Here is a 25,834-nt window from a genome sequence, read left to right as displayed (position 1 = left end):
AACAGAGATCAAAAGAACAGCATTATAATTTTAATATAAATGTCTTCACCGTCACGTGCATCCTTCCTGAATAAAAGTATTAATTAATGTCTCATATTTATGTAATAATATAATAATTATTATTTAATAATAATAATAGTAAATTTAAGCAGCCAATACTGAGCACAATTTTTCTAAATTCATTTCGAAACACAATATGCTATATAGCCTATAGCCTATTCATGACTTAAAAATCTATATTCTTGCTAAATCTGCAGCGTTTGCGAGTTTTAGTCCTACCAACAAACCCGGGCATAACATCAGTAATACCATTTAGTACTGTAACAACCGTATTATATCTGCTGTGAACGGTCGAGACGCTGGGGGCTGTAGGGGGCGTTTACTATCCCTCTTTCCTGGTTTTTGTCGGGAGAGACGTGGGATTGGACTGGAGACGAATCCATCTGTATGCAGTTCACAGCGCTTCCGTCTGTCGGAGTATCCTGCCGTTTCCTTCAGAAACTTGGAAACTGCACGCGATGGATGAATGCTAAAAGCGCCTCATACCCCCTCCTTTTTTGCTTTTCCTTTATATTCTCCTTTCCTTAAAGGCGTTTCAAACGTCTCTGTCTCGGGGAAACTATAGCGCTTTATATTTGAGGTAAGAAGCACACGTTTGTTTGTTTGTAGCAACAGAGTTCCAGTGTTACGAAGCACGGGTTGAGATCGACTAGAAAGGATGAGCTGTCGTTTGTTCTTAAAATGTGCTTTTGAAATGTTTATATAGCCTACTAATCATAAAACTACTATACTTAATACTGTTAATGTAATCATGCACGCGTATAAGACGCACACATTATTGCACCAAAAGTAGATAAAAAGAGGCATCACAAAAAGGTTTAACCACAAATTAGGGGGTTTTCTTTGTTCTCAGATTTACTTTGGGATTAACAGATACAGATTAGTGAGTCATCCATCACCCATGCCGCTCTAGTGACCAAGTAGGCAACTATTTAAACTAACCCGTTCCTACATGTTCATGATCGTTGCATTAACACACAAGTAACATGCTAAAGTGAAAAACAGGCCATTATTTTAAGTCTCTAGCTAGAGCCTCATCCTGATCAGACCTTATTCATTCCTTCCTGGTGTGCTATGTTACAAAATGCCAAGCTGTGATTCATAACTTTGTGTTTTTCCTGTAGAAGCATCATCATGAGCGTACTGCCCCCTGTACGGAAAGACCGCATAATCGGCCAGCTTCCTAAGGTACATGTTTTACACACAATGCATTGATGCTCAAGGTATTGTTTGTTCTGAAACCCATCCAAACCAAACCATCTGAAATCCATTTCCTCAATTGAGTGTTAATATTCGCTCCTTTTGTAGTGCTTCAACAGAGGTGCTGCTTTGAACACAGACGATGAATTCCACAGCAAGGTGAAGACAGCCTGTCAGCAGCAGAGGACAGGAACTGTGGGGTGAGATGTTCGCTTTTGATGAATCAGTGGTTTCGAGAGATTTTCAGAACTGTTTGGATGGATTATCCAGCATTGTTTTATCCAGTGCTTTTTCTCATTGTTGTCCAGTAGGTTTAAGATCTCCAAGGTCATTGTAGTGGGTGATCTGGCAGTGGGGAAAACCTGTTTGATTAATAGGTGAGCAAATCTGCAAAGTTTACCAGTTAATTTTTAATACCTGTATTAAAGAATTCAGCTTGCTTTTTAGTTATTGTTTGGCTTAATATAGTAATTTATTCTGTTGAAACTTTTTTATTTTTTAGATTTTGTAAAGATGTCTTTGACAAAAATTACAAGGCCACCATTGGTGTGGACTTTGAAATGGAGAGGTTTGAAGTTCTTGGGGTCCCTTTCAGTTTACAGCTGTAAGTGAATTCTATGACAGTCCAGCTTTCTATAAACGAGCCATTTCTATAGTTATTTCAAATACGTTTTTGTTTTAATTGTTCAGGTGGGACACTGCAGGACAGGAGAGATTTAAATGCATTGCCTCAACATACTACAGAGGAGCTCAAGGTATACGACTCACCAGAAAATAATATTAAATAATGCAAATAAATATGTAGTTTTTAGTATATTGTACAAGTTGTGTCTAACAATAGTGTACTATAATGTATAAACTATGGTAATAGTAATAAAAGTATAATTATTGAGTAATTAGATCATTAAATTGAATGTCTTTTAATTATTATTTAAAAAAAATGATTTGTAATTATTACTTTTTTTAAAGTACATATTTTTACCATTTATTTATTTATTTATTTTTTTACATATTCTTTTCCCATTCCTGTTTTACAGCTGTAATCATTGTGTTTGATTTGACTGATGTGGCTTCACTGGAGCATACAAGGTAAATGACATCATCACTGTAATTCAATACACAGCGTGCTTCACACATTGAAATGTATCGTCCTCTTCTAAAGGCAATGGCTGGAGGACGCAATGAAAGAGAATGATCCTACCAGTGTATTACTCTTCTTGGTTGGCACAAAGAAAGATCTGAGTGTGAGTAACCATTTTTATTCTTTTTAATTGACATTATACTTACAATCAAGCATAATCCAGTACAATCTCCCTCCATATTTATATATGTCCTACCAATGTGTCTTTCCTCCAGTCTCCTGCACAGTATACACTAATTGAGCAGGACGCCATTAAACTGGCAGATCAGATGAAAGCAGAGTACTGGGCTTTGTCAGCCTTGTCTGGTGAGTTGCTGACTAGAGAGATTGGTATAGTGTGTTAGTGAAAGTGAAAGTGACGTGACATACAGCCAAGTATGATAAACAAAACATTGAACACACACACACCCTTAAAACCATCCAAACATCTAACACACAGCAGTGAACACACACACACCCGGAGCAGTGGGCAGCCATTTATGCTGCGGCGCCCAGGGAGCAGTTGGGGGTTCGGTGCCTTGCTCAAAAGCACTTAAGTCGTGGTATTGAGGGTGGGGAGAGTGCTGTACATTCACTCCCCCCACCTACAATTCCTGCCAGCCCAAGACTGGAACTCACAACCCTTGGATTGCAAGTCCGACTCTCTAACCATTAGGCCACGACTTCCCCCCATATGTTTAATATGTTAATGGGTTTTGTAGCAATTTTGTGTAGTGTATTACAAAGTCATTTTGTGAACCCTAGATAGAAGTTGCTACTGTTTATGTTGTTTATGGACTCTTTTTGTCACTGTAGGGGAGAATGTGAGAGAGTTCTTCTTCAGAGTGGCATCTTTAACATTTGAGGCCAATGTACTGGCAGAACTGGAGAAAAGTGGATCCAGACGTATTGGGGAAGTTGTTCGTAAGTACATTAAAGATCACCCAAAAATGAAAGTTTTTGTACTGACAGATTTGGAGAAATTAAGCATTACGTCACTTGCTCATCAATGGATCCTCTGCAATGAATGGGTGCCGTCAGAATGAGAGTCCAAACAGCTGATAAAAACATCACAGTAATCCACATATAAACATCATAAATCCAGTCCATCAATTAATGTCTTGTAAATGAAAAGCTGTGTGTCTGTAAGAAACAAATCCATCATTATGGCATTTTAACTTGAATTCAAAATGTCAATCCATAATCTACAACAATGCATCCTCTAATGAAAATGTTCATCCCTAGTTATTCTCTTACATCACCAGTTTTTTCATGTAAATGGTGCTTGTTCTGTGCATATTTCTTAAAATGTTTTTCTTTTGCTGGAGAAAGCCATATTACGGAGGGATGACTTATAGATAGAGGATGTGTATTTTAGTCAGAAGCTAAACATGTTTTAATAATGGATTTGTTTCTTACGAACACACAGCTTTTCACTTCACAAGACATTAATTAATAAACTAGAGTAGTGTGGGTTGTGGATTATTGTGAGGTTTTTATCAGCTGTTTGGACTCTCATTCTGACGGCACCCATTCACTGCAATGGATCCATGTTGGTGAGTAACTAATGTAATGCTAAATTTCTCCGAATCTGTTCCAATGAAAAAAACTCATCTACATCTTGGATGGCCTGAGGGTGAATATATTTTCAGCCAGATTTCATTTTTTGAGTGAACTATTCCTTCAACAACATTATTTAATCCGCTGGGATTTTATTGCATCATGAAAAGAAGGTAATTATATTATTATCTGAGTGACCTGAATTCATTAATAGAGAAAAGTCATTTCAGAGTTAGGAGTTATCACAAATAAAAGATCACGAAGCAGTGATTTTCTGTAAAATAAGATACACTGATGAACAGTATATATATATGATGTTGTCTTTGAATTTAAATGAAACTTTTTTTCTCCACACAGAAATCAACAGCAACTCAAATAACCTGTATGCAACTTCCAAGAAGAAACAGACCAACTGTTGTCAGTAAAGACTGGCCATGTAAAAATGCAATCATTTGCACCAACATATAATGGTACCAAAGCAAAACATACACACAAATGTACATGCACAAACATAGGGAGAATTTACTAGATAAGAAAAGTAGGATGGACAATATTCCAATGTGACTGTACAGAGAGCAGCGTGGTTTGTTATTAATAAGGTGTAACTGAATATCTGCTGGATGAAGGAAAACATTCCTTTGTTGGAAAACTTGAGGTTTGCATTTTTGTGGCAAAGCCTTACTCTGTTTTCCCAAGAGTTCTATGCACAATTTATGCACAATCATTATCAGTGATTATTACATTGTGTTGATTAAAAATACATTTTGTTTCACATTTTGCTTAGTTTACATTCAGTAGTGATTTTAAAAGGTACACAGGAGGATCATGCATGAGTTGCACAAAAAGCAATAAACAGTGATAAATATATTTTTCTATATCAAAAGTCCTGTTTATTAAAAGGGTCATTTTCCTTGTAGTTTTTTGATTAAGGTTCAAATTCTTCCTGTAAAGATTTTAAAATAATTAGGGCTTATATACTTCATTATCTGTGATTGCCATTTTTATTCTAAATAAAATGTTTTTCCTTAATTGAGCCATTCAATTATTTTAAAACCTCTCACAATAAATATAAATAGGTATTTTTCCCAAATGTGTTGATATATCATAGTATATTATTATTTTGTTATTTTGATTAAATACTGATTTTAATACTGTTAATGTTTTGATTAAATCTTTCATTTACATGAAATTCATCATTATTGATTATTTGTGACCCTGGACCACAAAACCAGTCCGCTGGGATATATTTGTAGCAATAGCCAAAAATACATAATATGGGTCAAAATCATTGATTTTTCTTTTATGCAAAAAAATCATTAGAATATTAAGTAAAGATCATGTTCCATGAAAATATTATGTAACTTTCCTACCATAATTATCTAAAAACATTTTTGATTAGTGATATGCATTGCTAGGTATTCATTTGGACAACTTTAAAGGCGATTTTCTCAATATTTAGATTTTTTTGCACCCTCAGATTCCAGATTTTCAAATAGTTGTATCTCGGTCAAGTTTGTCCTATCCCAACAAACCATACATCAGTGGAAAGCTAATTAATTCAGCTTTATTTCAGATGATGTATAAATCTCAATTTTGAAAAATTGACACTTAAGACACTTAAGTCCAGGGTCACATTTGAGCATTTTCATGTTAGTAATAAGTTAGAAATCTGAGCTACAACCTGATAGTGACCTCTATTGGTATTTTAGTGTAACAACAACAACAACAGACGTATTTATGACCAATATGACAAATGCTTAGAACATGCATCAAATTCATTCAAGCTTCAAGAGATCAGTCCTCACAAGATTCATACCTCTTCACATACAATAATACATGTCACAAACTGCAAATGATTCAAGGGCCGATTCACCTACTATTTTTTTCCCCTGATTTCTTAATGTTTAGCCACTAAAGTTCTTAAAAGACTCCAAGTATTGACTGTCTATCTGAGACTGCATCTCATTTGGAATGCAGTGGGAATATTTATAGTTTTCCTTTAGCCACTTTCCTCCCTCACTGTTTTCAATGGCCACAGCGGCAATGCCTACAAAGAACAGAGAAATAATAGCACTGATTTTACCATCTTAAAGGGATACTCCACCCCAAAATGTAAATTTTGTCATTAATCATTTACCCCCATGTCGTTCCTAACCCGTAAAAGCTCCTTCTTGTCTCCTCTGTGTTTCTCCATATCACCGTATGCTGCGTATGCTCTTCTGTATCATCGGCGCCACAAGGGTGCACTGTTTTCTTTCAACTCACAGCTAAATACATGTACAGCGCATCCTTGTGGTGCAGATGATACAGAAGAGCATACGCAGCATATGGTGATATGGAGAGACACAGAGGAGACTGTTTACAAAGGAATTGTTGAATAAAGTCGTTATTTTTGTTTTCTTCGCTTACAAAAAGTGTTCCCGTTGCTTCATATAACCCAGATTGCACGTCTGATGGCAGATGGAGTATTCTGACGATGACTTTCATACCTTTTAAGTCATTATTTTTGTTTTCTTCGCTTACAAAAAGTGTTCCCGTCGCTTCATATAACACAGATTGCATGTCTGATGGCAGATGGAGTATTCTGATCATGACTTTCATACCTTTTATGGACCTTGACACTGTTATTTACTTGGCAGTCTATGGGACAGTCACAAGCCTCCCGGTTTTCATCCAAAATATCTTAAACTGTGTTCCATAGACGAATGGAGCTTTTACGGGTTTGGAACGACATGGGGGTAAGTGATTAATGACAAAATTTTCATTTTGGTGTGGAGTATCTCTTTAATCAAGTCTACTGATAAGTTAACTAGAGCTATTAAACCCTCTCACAGAAAGAAGCTGTCCAAATCCCTTGTTTTCGATCTTGCAACAACAAATATAACAAGAATGTCAATAAACTCTCACCAGTCATATTTCAGTGACATCATTTATTTTAACCTTTTCAGTGGTGAGTTTAAAATATTCTAGCGGTCCCCCCAGTTTTTTTAAGACGACCGTTATTTTAGACCGTTCCCCTTACTGTTTCCATGGCGACGCGTCAGGCTTGTCACGTGACACACCGCGTCTACGATAACACTGTATGACAGATGGATCGCTTTTATTTCGTTTTTCCTTTTTTTAATTTCAAATATTCACAAACTTGCATACCATGTCATGAACAATCTGATATTCCGATTCATAAATATGTGTAAATGAGTGTGTTTGGTCGTTTAAAAACCTTTCTAAATGATCTTGATCTGTAATGTGAGACGGGCGCCGCCATGTTTGTTCGCGCTGCAGTTCAGAGAGTCCTGTCAGTCGGATTTACAGCACGTGAATTCATTAATTTCTCCCGAAATACAGGTAATAAGTGTCCGCTGAACTGGGTGAAGAATAGAGTGATCTTTATAGTTACTTACAATATGTGTATCTGATATGAATAAAAAACATCTGCAAATTAAATTTGAATGGATTATCATTGTTGCTTCCATAGACATATGCGTGTATTTTTCAAACTCTAAATGTATTGTTTTACTAGTATTTATGTGTATTTAAATCTCTGAAACCTAAAATATGCATTATGTGGTTAATAATACTGCATAGTTCTGATAATATGACAAGAGCACTGCACGTCTCTCTCTGGCTCAGCGCCAGCCAACGCGCGAAAACGCAGTTTGAATTAGGCAGTTATGCGACGTCACCGAACGTTCTAAATCCCATATGTGGGACCATACGCCCAGGGGCACGGAAATAAGAATCCCATATGTGGGACCGTACCACTCAAAAGGTTAATAGCTCCCTAAAGGGAGAATAAACATCGAAGAAAGATATAAAGGTTTTGGGTGGAGAGGGGCAGTGAATAAATAAAAAAAAATCTCTCAAAACATTTCTTTGCTTTTATTATTTTAGCTGTTTTATGCTTACCTACAACAGTAGCTCCTTGATTCTCCACCAGTTTGATAGCTGCTCTCATAGTTCCTCCAGTCTCAATCCACTGGTCTACTATAAGAACCCGCAGACCTGAAGTACATCATAACATACCTATAATTTCCCATTTTGTGTTACTAAGAAGTAGATGTGTTATTAAAAACATTTGAATACACATGGCTCTGGTCATTATGTAATACAGTGGGATTATGTAGTAAGACTGGACACCTGAGCTGATTGTAAAAATCACTGCAAACTTTATAAGTAAAAATTTATTTGATTGAGGTGTCTTTTAACTTTCAACTTGCCCTTTTCCATTTTAATATAGCCCTCAACAACATTATCAACCATTATAGTGACAATATACGAGTTTACATACATCAGAAGGCCCACCTGGCTTTAACACATCAACGCGCACTTCCATTAGTTTCTCTCGTCCAGAGTAGTCGCTGTAGTCTTGAGTACGAGTTTGAACACATAAGTGTCCTGCTTTTCGAATGGCCAAAAATCCTTTTCCTAAAGTTATGGCCACAGCTGACCCTGAAATTGCAGGAGAAAGTACAAATAAAATCCCCAATACAATCTATTTTTCACATGGAACAGAAAATTACATTTAAATTTATACTTTTCATTAAATCAGGCTTTAGAGATAGTCCCTAAGTTTATATCCCACTCTATATTTAGCCTGTTTGCAGAGGTGTTATATATAGGTGCAACATGTGAACTGAGCTGAAAAAAACTCTTGAGTTCAGACTGTCTTGCTCCACACCAGCTACAAAAGAGAAAGTTTTATACCAAGGATGAAGCCCATGGCATCTATTCCAGCCACCAGGTCAATGGTCTCATTCTGGAATGGTTTGAGAAGATCTTTTACGCAATCTAACAGTGCCTGGATCAGTCAAGAGTGACAGAAAACAGTGAGCAGAGACTATAAACTAGAAAAGCCATGGCAGTCAAACACATTCTAACATGTCTTTATTATTCAGACATCGTAGACACAGGTTATTTAAAAACGTACTGGGTCAAGTTTGACGTGCAACAAGAGCGATTGTTTACCTGTGAATTGCAATAGAGTCTTGATGGATCAAGCCATGCAAAATTTGGACCCTTTGTGTTTGGTGCCATAAGATACAAGTACCAACCCTCTTCTCTCTTTTGGGGAACTGCTAAAACATCCATTCTGGAAAGACCGTTAGACTTCTGAAAACTCACCCCGGTAACGGTGGGTAGCCTATTTGGTGTCGAGTTCAAGTAGTGGGCGTTTCCATGTCTCTCCCAGACTAATCGGTTAACCATTAGCCACAAACCAGAGCTCTGGAGACTCTTTGCTTTTACTCAGTAAGACTGTCACAGATTTTAAACACAAGCATGTTTTGGTGTTTTTCTCCCCTTATAAACGTTTAAAGGGATATCCTAATGCGAACAAAACTGTAACTGTTACTAATGTTTGATAACGCCCAACAACGCACTTACAGCCTACTCCGTTATATTTGTATGGACTGAAGCAGCCTAGTTCCAGGGATGACAAAAATATTCTAAAAAGTTTTTCTCGATTCTAAAAACGTTTATGTTCGATTGTCTGCACCACTTTTCAGGTTTGAGATAACCAGTAAAATCAAAGAAGGGTTGAGCTGTCTAGTTTGGCAGCAACTATGTTCTGCGAGATGTTTTTTAGGCTAGGAAATAAATAAAGAAAGAAAGAAAGGACCCATAATTTTGGTCATTGAGACGAAATGGTGTTTAAATTGTATTTTATATCCCCGTACCTTACTCTAACCCTACACATCATCAGTGTTGGGGAAGGTTACTTTTAAAAGTAATACATAACAGTATTGCATTGCTCCTTAAGAAGTAACTAAATACGTTACTTAGTTACTTTTTATGGAAAGTAATGCGTAATTACATTACTTTTGCGTTACTTTTAAAATATGAGCAGAGCTTGATTGTTTTTAATATAAGAAGTTCTATTTATAGCAAATGTAAAAGCCCTTTGACACCAAAAGTGTAATGAATAAACCTTAAGCTTAAGGAAAAATAAATTCACGTCTGTGCTGTAGAACACAGGAGAAGAAGATTCAACACTCTTCAGCAATTAATAAAAAACAATGAAGCACAATTGTTAGTTTATCTAAAGTCATTTTTGCTTATTAGTATGGCTAAATTGGATCATCAAAGGTCAGCAGCAGAGACACTGGTTAATAAAATGGGATTAGATACATTTGTGTTATTTAACATATTTAATGATTGCAGGTTGGCGTCATGTTCTGAATTTGCATTTCAGTTTTAATTGATTTTGATGAATACTAAATCTGTTTTTTGAGAGTGGGGTGAATTAATGCACATTCACATTTATTTTTTGAAAAAGTAACTCAGATATTTTCTTTTAAATTAAAAAGTAATGTGTTACTTTACTAGTTATTTGAAAAAAAAAGTAATCTGATTACTTAACTCGCGTTACTTGTAATGCGTTACCCCCAAGACTGCCATCACAGAAAACTTTCTGCTATTTTATATTTTCTAAACAATTCGTTCTATATGATTTATAAGTTGTCTTCCTCATGGGGACAAAAAAAAAAGTTCCCATGATGTCAAAATTTACTGGTATTAGGCTACCATACTTGTGCATGGGGACATTTGGTCCCCATAATGTATAGGGAATCGTAGGGAATACACACACACACACACACACACACACACACACACAAACCTAAATTTATTTGTGGGGCCAAAATAAGGTCTTGTTATAATTTCATTGCATTTTTTCAAACATTTTTTATTTACCTGTGATAAAGAAAACCAAGAGAACTTAAACATGCTGTTACAAATTCTTATAGAAATCACGTATATTGGAATACTGAATTTGATTTTGGAAGAATTCACTATGATGTTTTATCTTTACCGTAAAAATGCATTTCGATAAAAATAGCTAGCCTATATTATACGGTCGTCATTACAAATAAGGTTAAGAAAGCATCTACACACTTTTAAGATGGAAGCATATTAATAGATATTTTATAATTGCTGAATGAACGGCGGTAACTATACCATGGAAAATATATAGGGAAACCAAGAAAAAAAAAAAAGCCTAAGCAGACGACTATAAGCATCTTTATGTGCAAGAAGTAGGAGCCCGTTTCCACTGAATTGCGCCTTATTATGCAGGACTCGCCTACGCATCCATAAAATCCACAAAAGATCGAAATTATGATGCTATGGACCATTTTATTATTGAATCTTCTGGTATTTTAACCTACGTTTTATTTTCTGTAGAGATTTCTCATAGTGACATCTTGATTGAGCAGCTCATTTATTTCATTGTTTAATATAATACGGAATTAGTGTTCCTTTTTGACCTATATCCGAAAATCATTTGAAATTAAGGGTAATGGATTCCTCTGTACATCAGATATGAGCAGTCATGCAACGTTTTATGTTTTCATACCTCCGGCTGTAGTATTTCAGATTTATGCTCCAAGAACTGTACTATTGTAGATCATAAACATTTTAAAGAAAAGGCAGTGTTTCTAAATTACAGTATGTTGTGATGAAGTAACAGTTCGTCAAGTATGTGGATCACGCAGTGATTAATATCCTGGCAAAAGCTTTTAATGAGAAGCGTATTAAATTAATACTACATCGGATTGATTTTCCAACAATGTCGCATGTTGCCTCTGGTGATTTTACATCATTTGTTTCCTCCCCCACCAATCCGATTTCTTTGCCAAAGCCCACTGTTGGACTCAGTGGGGGCTCTTTGAAAGCCGACCATAAATATTTTGCTTTTGGACTTGCACATACCCAATTCCTGATTTATCTGGTTATTTTGTTAGTTCGTTGTTTTATACCCTTTTCAGCAATGTTGTGCCAATTGTTAAATAGTCTAAATGAGTTAAAATAAATTTACTCTGGGATGGACAATTTTAATCATATGATATTTTTCTTAGAAATAGGCTACAGCACTGGAAAGGAACATATTTAATAGCTTGAAAGCAACAGCCACGAACAATTGCAAATTTATTTACATATGGACAAGGACAAACGTGCGTTCTCTTCTCAAATTACTCTTTTTCACTTTACTGGCGCCTGCGTCTGTTAAAGTCCCAAAGTTAAGACCCATGTTACCATAGGAAAAGACACTGATGTTCATTAACTGCATGGATATCTTCATTGGTCTGCATTGAAAAAACCCACTGTTCCAAATTAGGTCACTACCCATTCCTTTTGTGAAATTAGAATGCCCAATCTCGTTGGGTCGGAAGAATCACCCCATCTCTTGTTACTATGGAAAGCGCCAAAGGAACCTCCTCCTTGCTGCGTCACCCAAGTAAATCTCGAGGTGTGGGGAGAGATGGGGTTACTTGCGGTCAAAACACACATATCCATTACACCCTACATTCATTATTACAAATTCCGATGCGCGTGCACACAACAAACACAGCTTGATTAAAATAACCTGCATTTAAAATAGCCTATAGTCCTATTGTATTTGTAGAGATGATTGTTTTTACTCTGAGGTTTTAGGGGGTCGAAAGTCATTTATTTAAATATATATTCTGTAAGTATGTTCTGATTCAACGCCCCTAGTGTATTAAGCTTAACTCAAATAGGTTTTAAACAAAATACAAACGTTTGTGATATATTTGTGACGTGTAGGCTAAATAAATAACAAATTGATAAATAATTACTAATTCTGACGTAAAGCTATCAAACAGCGTTATATTGCGATCCTTGGGCTACCTCAGAAATCAGTTGTAGGCTAATCTTTTGTTTAGAAGGTCTTTGTAGAATTCATACCTAAATTTGCCTTAAATAGCCTACTTGTAGCCTAATTCTGTCTTATGCTTTAATGCCATGCTTCATTTTGTCATATAATGTAATAAAATAAATAACAATAATACAAAATGTGGTTTCAACAAAGCATTGATTTACTTTTAAAAATAAATAAAATAAGAATTCACTTTTGCCTTGCAAAATTTCCCTCTCGCAAATCAGAGAAATACGAATTTGCCTTTTGCAAATATATAAGGTCCATTGGAAATGAGAATCCATTGGAAATCATTGCACATTGTTCGCTTGCCACAGGGACGCCTGGAGGAGGAAACAGATGCACATTAGGGTATTCAAGTTCATTGGAGGAGGAAAGGGTTAATTAAATGACAGACCCCTCCCATTATTGACCGGCGATATATTAATACCCACGGCAGCCGGTGAGATAATCCGGTACTCGTTGGACAGGAGAGGTTGAGGTGCTGTCTGAGACTCCGTGGTGCTGAAAGTGCCGCCCGCCGCGATGTGGTCCGTGTTTTTCGTGTTTCTGTCTTATTTAGACAGGAACTTTGTTAAAGGCGAATTCTTAAGCCAAGCTTTAGATGCAGAAAAAGAGAGCAAAGAGCTCTTTTACATGCTCAACAACACTCTTTGCGCCAAAAGTTCGGTTGTGGGACAGCATCACCTCCATCAGGTCACCGATGGGGCTGAAGAGATTCGCTCTGTGCATGACTCTGAGGGCCGCCTGGTCGACTGCTCTGTGATCCAAAACGAAATGCAAGTTAAATCCTTCATGCACGTGTGCAGACTTGGGCTAAGAAACCAAATGAGCTCCGATTTGAAGATGAGTTTGACTGGGGTGTCCGAAGCGAAGGCGAACTGTGACAAGCTGAAATCAAAAGGCGACAGGAATGTGATCACGACAACAAAACAAGCAAAAGAGCCGAACTCTGATGTTGCGAACAATAAAAAGACGCGAACCAAGCGAGGCTTCACGTATCCCGGGACACTTTGGTGTGGTGCAGGAAACATCGCAGATCATTATGATCAGTTAGGTCAGTTGATTTTAATTTACTGACTTTAGTAGCCTATTATTTTTCATTTTCATACTGTAGCAGGTGTGTTTAGGCATTTTGTGCATGTGATTTTTTCCCCCTCAGGCGAATTCGAAGAGACCGACAAATGTTGCCGCGTTCACGATCACTGCCCATATGTCATCCATGCGTTCTCCTCCAATTACGGATACACCAACTTTAAATGGCACTCCCTTAGCCACTGCGACTGCGACAATGCGTAAGTTTGATGTGGTCCAGATTTGAAAATATGATAGATGATAGCAGCCTGACATGCAATACTTCATTTAAAGCTACTTTAAACACTTTTTAAAAATCCTACCTTTGTTTATATGCCGTTTTTACAACTTTATATTAATTGTGAGACAGTTATGAGAATTTTAGTGTTTTTTATTTTATTCTATTCATTTTGAAATGTGACTAAAATGATGGGAAAATTTGAAAATTATGAAAAAAAAAAAAAATGTAACCTGCAAAATTTCGATATTTGTCAGCTACCTACAAAACATTAACATGTGCTTCATTTGGAGAGGTTACAACAATCAACACCAATTCATTTTACTGAAAATTATTTTTTATATAGAACCATCATGAGGATAAAAAAAAATCAAGTTAATGTCTGCAGCAGGTTACGAATTTTTGCAGTGTATGTTTTCAAACGTTTTTCTCAACTGATGTTAGACCTGCAGTCAAATGTAAATGCTGAAAAAAATAGACATTTTGAAATCATCTCCAAATCTATTTAAGCTAACGAACATTTATACGCTTACATCTGCATCTTACAGCTTAAAGGAATGCCTGAGACTTGTCAATGACACTTCATCCCGAGTGGTTGGACAAGCCTTCTTTAATGTGATCGAAGTTCCTTGCTTTGAGTTTTCATTTGAAGAGCAGTGTGTTGAGCGTCACTGGTATGGGGTGTAAGTATCTAATTCTATCCTTATACTCTGGCGTACAGTCTACAGTAGCCAAATTAATAACCAAATTAATGCAGTTTTTACTCTTCTCTCCATCATAAAGGTGTAAAAAGTATGACAGAGTTCCTGTCGCAGTGATTAAAGAATCAATCCCTTATGACTTTGGAGGCGTTGATGTCATTGATGTATTGACTATCGCTCCTCCTAAGAAGAAACAATCAGATGAAGAAAAGCAGAACACAACAACCTCTGAAAGCACAACGCAGTCATCATTCTCTGAATCAAAGACCGCCGCCCCTGAAGAGCCCTCGCTCACAAACGTGGTGACGGCTGCAGAGGATTTCATTAAAGTGCTCGCCACAGTCTCCACCTCTCAAAGCTCATCCACAGACACAGGTAAAGGAGAAACTCAGACGTCAGAGAAGAAGAGGAAGAAAAATTCCAGCAAGAAGAAAAAAGAGAACAAGAAGAAAAGAGGAAAGGGTAAAGGCAGGAAGAAGAATAAAAAACTTGGAGCTGTGTTAAAGGTCGACGAAGGAACGACCGGAGCACCGTCGACCAGTCAGACCGAGGAGGTCATGGGTAAGAACAACTTTGCAGAGGAAGCAGCGAAGATGAATCAGTTTAGAATAAAAGAAAACAATTTCATGAACATCGAGCTAGACTCTGAAGGAAATTCTAATAAGATGATGAGAGACGATCCTCAGAGGACGGTGAATGATAATCAGGATGTTGTTACCATTACCACCTCAATAAAGACAGATAAAGAACCAGAGATTCTAGAGCATAGACAAGCAAACCACACAGAGTTAGTCTCCACCTCGCCTACAGCTCACATTACCCCAGCTGTCCGTGATAAGACCAGAGCTAAGCTGAGACAAAGAGCTGGAAAGAAAAATCAAAGAAAAAACAACCCTTCCACGGAAGCCAAGGAAGAAACTCTCTCGACTAGTCCGTCTGAAGGTGTCAGCCTTGTAACCTCAAAACCTGAGCGTCCAGCTGCCGCTGTAAGAAACGAGGTGATGCAAAGTACAATACACACAGAAGAAAAGGGACCTGTAGTCACTACTACACAAAAGACACCCATTGTTAGAACCAAAAGGCCAAGTTCGAGACAGAGAGAAGGAAGAAAGAGAATGAGGAAAATCATTGCTTCCTCTACAGAAGAACCTCCTCGTGATAACCGCTCTCAGGAGCCACTGTTGTTCACAGGTTCTGCAACTGTCAGCCCAACCGATGTACTAGAGCGACTGGGATTGGACCGACTTGAAAACCCAACAGAAAGTTTGAAGGACACCAATGGTAGGAAGAAAAAAGGAAGGCGTGTAATCAAAATCTGCTATGAAGCCGTTTTGCCTGACGTTGCAGACACCACACCCCTCCCGACTCTGATCGAAAAGGACACTGAGTTTCAGTTGAAGGATCCTGAGATGAACACAGCACCAATGTTTCCTCTCCTACAGACTAACACTGCATCCACGGCAACCCGCAGGAACACGAAAATGAAGAGAAGCAGGGAGCGAGGAAATCGAGAAAAGCGTGGAAAAGTTAAGAGAGAATGAAACTCAAGAAGCTCCGCATGGTGCGACCAAATGGTTTTTTATCTTCTAGGCTGCCATAAGATATTGTTTTAATAAGCAGCATGTTTTTACCTACTCTGTTTTTATAGCTCTGTTGATGGTAGACTGACAGATCAGATCAATTTTATGAAGCATGTGTTTCTCAACGTGATTGCTGAATAAAGTATATAAGAGCACTGGTGTTCTTTCCAATAGCATGGTTTGAGAAAACATTCCTCTTCTTCACAGTATGGGTTTTGTTTTTAATAAATGAAAAGTTAAGTGTTCCTCCAGGTAACCTGATTATTTACAGCATTTGCCCTTCTGTATAACCCTGGGGGGGCCATGTTTCTGCAGTGCACTGAGTCCATTTATGATAGTCTTTGTTCTTGCACAGACTTTGGCCTTTTAAGGCCTTTGCCAGTGGACTTAAGCAGAAAGGGTCACATTCTTCTCAAAGGATAATCTGCTTTAGGTACCTCACCCTCTGTCCGACATTAAATGAGTGTTGTAACACTGGACTCAAATCTCCTATCAGCTGACCCTCACATGCTCTTGTTAGAAAGCAAGGCCTTAGTTTGCTGAATCGCTTGTCTGAAGTTCTGATTCAAGCCACAGTGTTACAATAACACATATGAAGTAGGAATTATTTAGGTTTGGACATGCATAATTGGGGGATCTGACCTCCTAATCAGAACTATTAAAGTTTCAACAGGGTTTTCAAACATGTTCTCTTGGAACATACACTACTCAAGGGAGCCTAATGTGACATTTCCTTTATTCAAGTGAGGGACCGCCCAAATTTATTCATATTATGGCCTGAGCAAAAATCACACCATTTTGCATCACACCAACTTCCTCATCCACGACCCCGCTGTACTCAGCAGTTTCAGAACGAGTGTGTGAAAACAATGTGGAGTCTTATACCAGCTCCCTGGTTCCCAGACATGGAATTATAATCCAGCATTCAGAGGGTGTAGACGTTATGAAATGATATACATTCCAAAAACAGTACAATAGTATCATTTTACAAAGCATAAAAGACAATTCATGATTGGTTCTGCAGCGTTTCGTGCTGTTACGGTCATGGAAATGGGGTTAAGAGGGCGGGACCGTGTTCCCATGAGAACAAGAGGCTTTTGCTGAGTAACTGCACACACGTTCTGTCTGTATGCTGAGACGAGACGTGACAGGTCATCTAAGACCACAGAGGAACTCCAATGAATGTCAAGCGGGTAAAAAGTATGAAAAGTGGCTAAATAACTAATCTGACTATGTTTGGTTTAAAGTTTATGAGCTTTACATTTTTAAGCAGAATATTTTATTGGCAAAACAATGCTTCCCTCACAGCATTAACATGTTTTATACTCAGGGCTGAACATTTCTGGTTGCTAGGCATTTTATCTTGAGTTGCCAATCATGCATGAGGAGGAAACACTGGACCGTGAGCAGCTATAGAGTCTAAAACTGAAAGCAAGTGGAAAAATCAATTGAATGATTGTCATTTACACTATAAATACACAGAAAAGTAACACTTGTTTTTATAAAACGTTTCAGTACTACACTATGTTTCTAGAGGAAAACAAGGCGTCAAGACTGTTTTACTAACCTCAACCATGTTTGACAAGATAATTTAAGTTATTGTTTTCCACTCTTGGCATGAAACGCTGGCAGTAGTTTACTTTTCAACTTTCAATAGATGTCATCCTTGGTTTCAGAGAGAACCAGAAGAGCTATTTGGTAATAATTTCCTCACACACCCACACTTTAGGAATAAAAACACAATTTATCAAAAGTGAAAACTGGGTCTAGTTATGGATATACTCAGTTTAAATGCACATGATTTTCTTTTATCCATGAAACCGAGGTAAATGTTTGAATAATATCCTTGCTGTTCTTATAATTAAAGTGAATTAGGATTGAAGCAGTCAGGCTCCAAAATAACACGAAAGCATCATAAACTTATGTCATGAAACACTGCACTATAGTTAGTCTTTAGAAATAAATGTGCTAAGTCAATAACTTACTTAATCGTGAAGTTTGATCAAAGCCATTGAAGCCATGTAAACCATTAATGCTGTGCTGCAAATTCAGAGCTTAAGTCAGCACTGATTCTTTGTAAATGTTTATCAATGTCAAGCAAAATAAATGACAGTAATTCTACATTTTGCAGACTGAATTTTTATTTTTAAGTAAAACAAAAACAAGAGTATTTAGAACTTTTTAAAAAAATCTTTATTTTTGTATGTCTTGTAACTTTTACAATAAATATAGTACAGTTAATGTACTATTATTTGTAAATGTACTTGTAAATTGAGCAATAATTATTTTATAGATTTATTTCATTTTGTACTTCAAATTCTGTACTGCATCACCGTCACAGTGTGTCGATATGCTTGATCCCATTTATCTTGAGCCTGTTACATCGACTGCTCCACTGGTGTGATCTCAATGTCACCAATCTACACAAAAGGAAGGAAAAACTATTATATTAAACAATTCAGCCATTAAATCAAGATATTACCTAGAAAATACAATGCAGAAATTTTCCAGTGCTCCTCAAATTGATTCTACAGCAGTATAAACCAACAAAGAACAGCAATTATTCTAATTTCTGACTAATTCTCATCACCAAAATATCCCATTCATCTCATAATCAGAATATTGATTAAGTGATAGCAAACATTAACAGCACAAACAGTTTCTCCAGTGATGGATGATGCTTACTTGAACATGAGGAGGAGCACTCAGGACATACACCACTGAGTTTGCGATGTCAACTGCTTGTAGGCACTGTAAATATGATACTTAAACACATAAATGATGACCTTCAACATATTGTATAGTAAGGAATCAGAATTTGTCTATACCTTTACACTTGTGTAGGTAGCAACAGCTATTTCTGGGTTTTCGCTAAAGAGTCGGTAGGCAAATTCTGTCTCCACTAAGCCAGGAGAAATACACTGTTAAAGAAAAAGCACACTTAATACCAACAAGTCTTGCAAGAGGACATGCAGTAATCATATTACATAAATCAAGTGTTCAACAGAAGCATATCTTGATCGTTCTGCTCTTACTGTGGCACGTATGTGGGTTTTGGCCTCTCGTAACTCTTGCCTCAAACCTTCTGTGAGAGCCGTCACTGCATATTTGCTGGCACTGTAGAAGTGTGCATCAGCATGGTTGACGACCCGGTGTCCACAAATACTAAAACATGTATTTTAAGACACTGAATGCTTTTGAGTCTGAACATAGACAGGAAAATGAGTACACAGAACAAAGGTGCAATAAAATACACCGGTACCTGTTGATATTAATGATATGACCATCATCAATTTTTCTTTCTTTCATGGACTGGTAAGCCTCACGGGTGCACACTGACAGGGCAATTACATTCACCTGCAAAATGTGAACATTTGGCCATGACTAGCATGACTATGCATGTTAGATAAGGAAAACTGCTTATTTGAGTTACATACATCCATCATAGTCCTCCAGCCACTAGTTTTGCCACTCAGTAGAGGCTCTGGGAGAGCCAAACCAGCATTATTAATGCACACGTCAATGCCCTGATGTTGAACTTTGATCCAGGAGAACATGGATATCATGTCGTCCTCTACAGACAGATCACATTTGTACGGGAACAGAGTGCCGCTGAATCCACTACTAACACATTCTGCTGCCAGTTTCTGTGAAAGGAAAGAACACTTTGAAATTCACATTTCACAAAGCTCAAAAACCATTGGCAGAGGGATAAAAACTTATTATTGCTACTGCTCTTGTATCATGATTTGTCAGAATGCTATATACACTGCATTATTCTTGTTAACAGGGATAGTTCACCACAACATGAAAATACTCCCCTTCAAGTTGAAACTAAGTCTGTCTTCTGTTGAACATATTTTGAAAAATGTAACCAAACAGTTGATGAACCATTTGACTTCCAAAGTTTTTTTTCTTCTTACAATAAAGTCAATGGGGTCCATCAAACAACTCATATTCTTCAATAAATAAATAAATATATATATGTTCAACAAAAGAAGGTTAGGAACAACTTTCTACAGAGGGATAGACGCTTCGTTCACAGCTTGAAGAGATATATATAAATGCTGATTTATTCCTCATAGCTGTATAATTACCTGAATTGTTCATATATATATATAGATATATATATATATATATATATCCTTCATGCCATGCTGGAATATATATAAATGCTGATTTATTCCTCATAGCTGTATAATTACCTGAATTTGCTCCACATTTCTGGCGCAGCCGATCACCTTCATGCCATGCTGGACAAGAGACTTTGCGATTGCAGCTCCGATTCCCACTGAAGCTCCAGTGACAAGAGCAACCCTACCTTTCCAGCGATCCATGTTACAAGTTCCCAAAACTCCTACAGAAAATCTGCTGCCAGTGATCTTCACTGCAATCCCCTTTGTAAACGAACACTCCCTGACAAACTGGCCAATAGCAATGCACTTCCTATTCTACTAGCTATGATGCATTTTTATTCCAAGATTTCGCAGTCGCATTTAATCCAACGACCCCGCAATATTTGCAAGAGCTTTAATTTTGTCTTATCACGAAACAAAATAAAAAATAAGAGCAAATCAAAATAAAACACTTCTTGCGTGTTTAGATATTCTTGCAGTGAATAGTGACAGCGGTTAGGCTACTTCTGTTTGAAATGACCCTTAAACGTCCGGTCTCCACTTTCCCTCTAGGTCAGTACTTAAGAACTCTTGAAAGGGACAGTTCACCTCAAAATAAAAATTCTGTCATCATTTACTTACCATCCACTTGTTTCTGCCAATTTCTGTGAAAGGAAAGAACACTTTGAGATTTGCATTTCATGAAGGGTGCAAAGCTCCAAAAAAAAAAAAAAAAAAAAAAAAAATTGGGCAGCAGGACAGCAAGTAATGGCTGCTGACCAAGTACAACTTGTGAAACTGGCACTTGCTCATTGTTAATTATTATACCAACATTTAGAACTTTGTCCTCATTAACTCATTGTTCCCTGTGACATGAAGAAAGATGAAATTGTAAGGCATTTCAAACATTAAAACTACATTATTAATATGTGATCTAACAAAGATCTCAATAACTGGTGTGTAAATGATGACAGTAATTTCTGACACCATTTACTTACCCTTATGTTCTTCCAAACCTTTATAACTTTTTATTCCTTGACACATTAAGTGAGAATTAATGTGCATGCTGCCTTTTTCCTCAATATTTAAAGCATTACAATGGCACTGTCAAACTTGATAAAAGTAAATAGAACTTCAATAGACAAAATAATTAGAAGTATGGGGCATTTCACAAGGTGCAGTCAAGTAAAGCAGCTTATATAATGAATCAATGGTGACCAACACAAACTTTAGACTATCTTTAGACAGATATTTCACGTTGTCTGACCGTGTTTTGTTCTATGCTCATTCATTTTTTCTTTTTCTGCAGCATAATATTCTGATTTATTCCTATTAGCTGTATAATTAGCTGAATTTGCAACATTTCTGTCACAGCCGACCACATTTATGCCATGCTGCTGGACAAGAGACTTTGCGATTGCAACTCCGATTCCCACTGAAGCTCCAGTGACAAGAGCAACCCTGCCTTTCCAGCGATACAAGTTCACACACCTCATACAGAAGAGCTTCTCCAGTTTGCATTCTTCTCTCAGGCACAATGACAGCAATAACGGGAACTATGTAAGGCTGCTATTTGTCGTCTATAGCTCAGCTTTCAATACTATAGTCCCCATAAAGCTAACTTCTAAACTCACAGACCTCTGCCTGAATTCTTCACACTGCAACTGGATTCAAGACTTCCTCACTGGCAGACCTCAAGTGGTGAAAGTAGGCCAGTTCACCTCTATCTTCATCACCCTGAACAATTATTCAAATAAACTGTAAATCAAATGTAAAATATTGCTACTTTTCATTACCGAATGGGCTCAAATGTAAAATATGCCATACTTTGAAGCTCAATAGCATTTGAACAGAATGATTTACATGTGACTTACAGTTTATTTGAATAATTATGAAAAATATGAACGGTGTGCGTTATAGTTGACACCTAGATGAACACTTTACAGTATGTTTTATGAAAGTCAGTCATTCTGTTCAAATGCTATTGAGCTTCAAATTATGGCCTATTTTACATGCCCCATCGGTAATGAAAAGTAGCATTTTTTTACATATGATTTACAGTTTATTTGAATAATTATGAAAAATATGCATGGTGTGCATTACACCTAGATGAACACTTTACAGTATGTTTTATGAATGTGAGTCATTCTGTTCAAATGCTATTGAGCTTTAAATTTGTGTTTAAATCCATTCGGTAATGAAAAGTAGCAATTGATTTCCATATGATTTACAGTTTATTTGAATGATTATCAAAAAATATAAAAGGTGTGCATTATAGCTGACACCTGGATGAACAGTTAACAGTTGTTTTCATGGCTGTTAGTCATTCTCCTTGCATGCTATTGACGTTAGAGAAGTGTACAGTAGTTTCGCATGTAACTTTAGAGACGGCCCCTAGATTTGCGAATGTCTAATGTCCAACGTCAAGCCAACTTTATGCCAGTGAGCTGACTCACATTTCACTGCTGGTTATATATGCTCTATATAATCGTGTATGTTACGAATAAAAATCTTGAATCTTGAATCTCTTGAATCCCCTTCTGTCAATTTATAGCTACTCATCTAGCCAATAGCAATGCACGCCCGATTCTGTTACTGTGCTACATCAGCGCACCTGTATCCTGTCAATTCCTCCGAGATTTTTGCGGGTTTGCAGTGAGAAGAAATTATTGTAATTCAAACATTGCAACAGCTTGCTATTATGTACTACTTCCGTATTTTCCAGTGTAACAGTAAAATTCAGTTCAGTAAAACGTGTTTAACCGTTAGGAGTGTTGCTGCGAAAAGCACGTCTGCATACTCCCTTGAGTTTCGAAGCGTCACGTTCCTAAAATGCTCTTCGAAATGCATGTAAATTAAACATAAATATCAATACTCAATGCAGAATATGGAAATGATATAATTTTGCCTGAAACATTCATGCTAACTGTATTCAATTTCTATGCACTAAAATATTTAGAGGTTCCTGTAATGTCACTATACTACATTATTGGTGGGCTTCACTGCAAAAGAAGAAAAACATTCATACATCTCCTTGACTTGAAAAAGAGCTGATTTGATAGTTTCATCACAAACACCTCAAGAAGATAAGTGCAACATTATTATTTATTAGTTAATACCTCATTTAAAACATCACAGTTAAAAAAAAATGCAGGCACAGCACTGAAGATAAACTAATAAAGAAGTATCAAATTTCCTTAACATTCAACAAAATATTTATGTTTATCTGTACATTCATTCATTATGATGTCAAGCAAAATAAATTACTCTGATTCTGCCTTAATACTTAATGCAAAGTACCATTGGTGCTTATTACATTATTTCTGTAATACTATTTTTTTTTTTTACAACATACGCAATAATATTCATTATAATAATTATAAAAATTTAACAAAACTTCATGATCAGACAGAGCAGTGTTCTGTGTTCTTGCTATTTGCATTTCAAAGATTTGGAGTGCAGAAATTGTTTATGAGACATTCTTGTGGCTTTTGTCGGCTCTACAGTTCATTTTTTATACCATTCATGGGCTATTAAGAATAAGATGATAAAGATGTCAGAGATTCTTCATCCTGTTTGTTTGCTGTTTATGTCAGCTGCTCCACAGGCCTCATCTGAATGTCACCAATCTAGAAGTGGGAACGGAAAACCATTAAGAATTTAATCAAGAAATCTTTTAGTAAATTCCTACCATACACTGCTCAAACTGATTGTAAACTGCCTGTATAAATGAACAATGTTAGCAAACACTATCACCACAATATTTTCTTCTCCAGTGATGGACGACATTTACTTAAACATGAGGAGGAACACTCAGGACATACACCACTGCATTTGTGATGTCAACTGCTTGTAGGCACTGTAAATATGATATTTAAATATTTAAACATTAAATGATGATCTACAACAATGTATAGAAAGGATTCAGAATTTGTCTATACCTTTATACTTTTATAAGCAGCAGCAGCCTTTTCTGGGTTTTCGCTAAAGAGTCGGTAGGCAAATTCTGTCTCCACTAAGCCAGGAGAAATGCACTGTTTAAGAAAAAGCACACTTAGTACCAACAAGGCTTTGGACATTCAATAATCATATTACATAAATAAAGTGTTCAACAGAAGCACATCTTGATCGTTCTGCTCTTACTGTGGCACGTATGTGGGTTTTGGCCTCTCGTAACTCTTGCCTCAAACCTTCTGTGAGAGCCGTCACTGCGTATTTGCTGGCACTGTAGAAGTGTGCATCAGCATGATTGACGACTCATTGTCCACTCATGCTAAAACACACAAATATATGAAAATGTTTTGTTTGAAATCTGAATACAGGCTAAAAAGTCTAATAAAACATTCCTATACCTGTTAATGTTAATGATAAGATCATCATCAATATTCCTTTCTTTTATGGACTGGTAAGCCTCACAAGTGCACACTGATTTATTTCATAAATTGTTTAGTCTGAGCAGTTTCAACAACTCAGACTCACTGAACTCAAGATCAATTTCTTTTAAAAACCAATAAGTGAACTGTGAATAAGAAATTATAGAGCATTGGAGTAAACTTAGTTCTTTACTGATAAAGTGAAAAGTTATGTTATTTTTCAACAGTGTTATCAATACACATACAAATACATATATTTACTTATTTATCACACATATTTGGGTTGTCTTTTTTATAAATTTAACAAACTGAAATGCAATGACAAAAAAAAGAAAAAGAAAAAAACCCTTATTTAAAAATCTCTAACAAAAAACAGCAACGTAATATGCACGTCTTGATGTCAGAGAGTGATGACTAATTAAATGAATCACTGACTCGGCTGATGGCAGTAACGAACCTCTGTCTAAGCTTAGAATCAATTTGCTTCGCAAAATGATTAACTGTTTTGACGCGCTGGTCAACATATGCATAAAACAGCTTTTACAAAGCCACTGCAAATGATTTTTTGAAAGTATAATTAATGCAAATTAACAGATCATCAAATACCATTAAATAAGAGTCTGTCTATACCCTATGTGTTCTTCATTTGCGGGGATAGTTTTGTTTTATGGATGCTCGTCTACGAGGTCGCCGCTAGGGGGCGATCTCATTCATGGGTTCACAGACCTCTTGCAGAACTCGCCCCCCAACGGCAAACCATTGAACTTTTGAAACATTTCAGAGCACTCCTTACTGAAATCATGTGATTTTGACAGTTGCTACGCGCACCGAACCATTGGTTCGAAACAAATGATTTCCAAAAGTTTCGAAGCTTCGCGAAACAGGGATTCGAAAACAGCCATCACAGATTGAAATGAGCTATTGGAAAGAACCGATTCACAAAAATGAATCGATGGCTTGCGTCGCTAGAGTGTTACTTACGTCCATCATAGTTTTTCAGCCACTGGGTTTGCCGCTCAGTAGAGGCTCTGGAGGAACCCAACGCGCATTATTAATGCACACAACAACGCCTTAATGTTGAACTTTGATCCAGTTGAACATGGATAACATGTCGTCCTCTACAGACAGATCACATTTAT

General features: G+C 36.8%; 4 protein-coding genes and 1 pseudogene across 7 annotated transcripts; 2 read left to right on the top strand and 3 right to left on the bottom strand.

The window, feature by feature from the left end:
* The first annotated feature begins 403 nt into the window (after positions 1 to 403).
* Positions 404 to 4,410, top strand: rab34a (RAB34, member RAS oncogene family a). Of its 3 annotated transcripts, none has more exons than XM_019084142.2 (11): positions 404 to 640; positions 1,185 to 1,248; positions 1,369 to 1,460; positions 1,569 to 1,637; positions 1,763 to 1,864; positions 1,951 to 2,015; positions 2,298 to 2,349; positions 2,423 to 2,504; positions 2,617 to 2,707; positions 3,197 to 3,304; positions 4,298 to 4,410. In XM_019084142.2, the coding sequence occupies exons 2-11, from the start codon at positions 1,195 to 1,197 to the stop codon at positions 4,363 to 4,365; spliced, it is 783 nt and encodes a 260-aa protein (XP_018939687.1). In that variant the 5' UTR covers positions 404 to 640; positions 1,185 to 1,194; the 3' UTR covers positions 4,366 to 4,410. The 3 variants fall into 3 exon arrangements, with proteins under 3 accessions (XP_018939687.1, XP_018939689.1, XP_018939688.1); XM_019084144.2 differs by having other exon boundaries at positions 406 to 640; positions 1,572 to 1,637; XM_019084143.2 differs by lacking the exon at positions 404 to 640 and adding an exon at positions 908 to 980.
* A 707-nt stretch (positions 4,411 to 5,117) lies between these two features.
* zgc:174895 (uncharacterized protein LOC100126024 homolog) lies at positions 5,118 to 9,061 on the bottom strand. Its single transcript, XM_042739257.1, has 5 exons — positions 8,906 to 9,061; positions 8,645 to 8,738; positions 8,243 to 8,389; positions 7,847 to 7,942; positions 5,118 to 5,987 (listed from the first exon to the last, which is right to left on the bottom strand). Exons 1-5 carry the CDS (start codon positions 9,026 to 9,028, stop codon positions 5,845 to 5,847), a joined length of 603 nt encoding a protein of 200 aa, XP_042595191.1. The 5' UTR covers positions 9,029 to 9,061; the 3' UTR covers positions 5,118 to 5,844.
* Positions 9,062 to 12,979: 3,918 nt separating this feature from the next.
* proca1 (protein interacting with cyclin A1) lies at positions 12,980 to 16,362 on the top strand. Its single transcript, XM_042739253.1, has 4 exons — positions 12,980 to 13,671; positions 13,777 to 13,909; positions 14,475 to 14,609; positions 14,710 to 16,362. Exons 1-4 carry the CDS (start codon positions 13,140 to 13,142, stop codon positions 16,166 to 16,168), a joined length of 2,259 nt encoding a protein of 752 aa, XP_042595187.1. The 5' UTR covers positions 12,980 to 13,139; the 3' UTR covers positions 16,169 to 16,362.
* Positions 16,363 to 18,382: 2,020 nt separating this feature from the next.
* Positions 18,383 to 21,101, bottom strand: LOC109067119 (dehydrogenase/reductase SDR family member 11-like). 2 transcript variants are annotated; one of them, XM_042739256.1, is made up of 7 exons: positions 20,965 to 21,101; positions 19,645 to 19,854; positions 19,470 to 19,564; positions 19,243 to 19,372; positions 19,036 to 19,128; positions 18,893 to 18,958; positions 18,383 to 18,627 (listed from the first exon to the last, which is right to left on the bottom strand). In XM_042739256.1, the coding sequence occupies exons 1-7, from the start codon at positions 20,965 to 20,967 to the stop codon at positions 18,586 to 18,588; spliced, it is 639 nt and encodes a 212-aa protein (XP_042595190.1). In that variant the 5' UTR covers positions 20,968 to 21,101; the 3' UTR covers positions 18,383 to 18,585. The 2 variants fall into 2 exon arrangements, with proteins under 2 accessions (XP_042595190.1, XP_042595188.1); XM_042739254.1 differs by lacking the exon at positions 20,965 to 21,101 and adding an exon at positions 20,413 to 20,867.
* A 2,307-nt stretch (positions 21,102 to 23,408) lies between these two features.
* Positions 23,409 to 24,579, bottom strand: LOC122139793 (annotated as a pseudogene).
* Positions 24,580 to 25,834: the final 1,255 nt, after the last annotated feature.

Source organism: Cyprinus carpio, chromosome B15, assembly GCF_018340385.1.
Source record: "Cyprinus carpio isolate SPL01 chromosome B15, ASM1834038v1, whole genome shotgun sequence".
Taxonomy (NCBI): Eukaryota; Metazoa; Chordata; class Actinopteri; order Cypriniformes; family Cyprinidae; genus Cyprinus; species Cyprinus carpio.
This window is presented reverse-complemented; position numbering and strand designations above follow the sequence as displayed.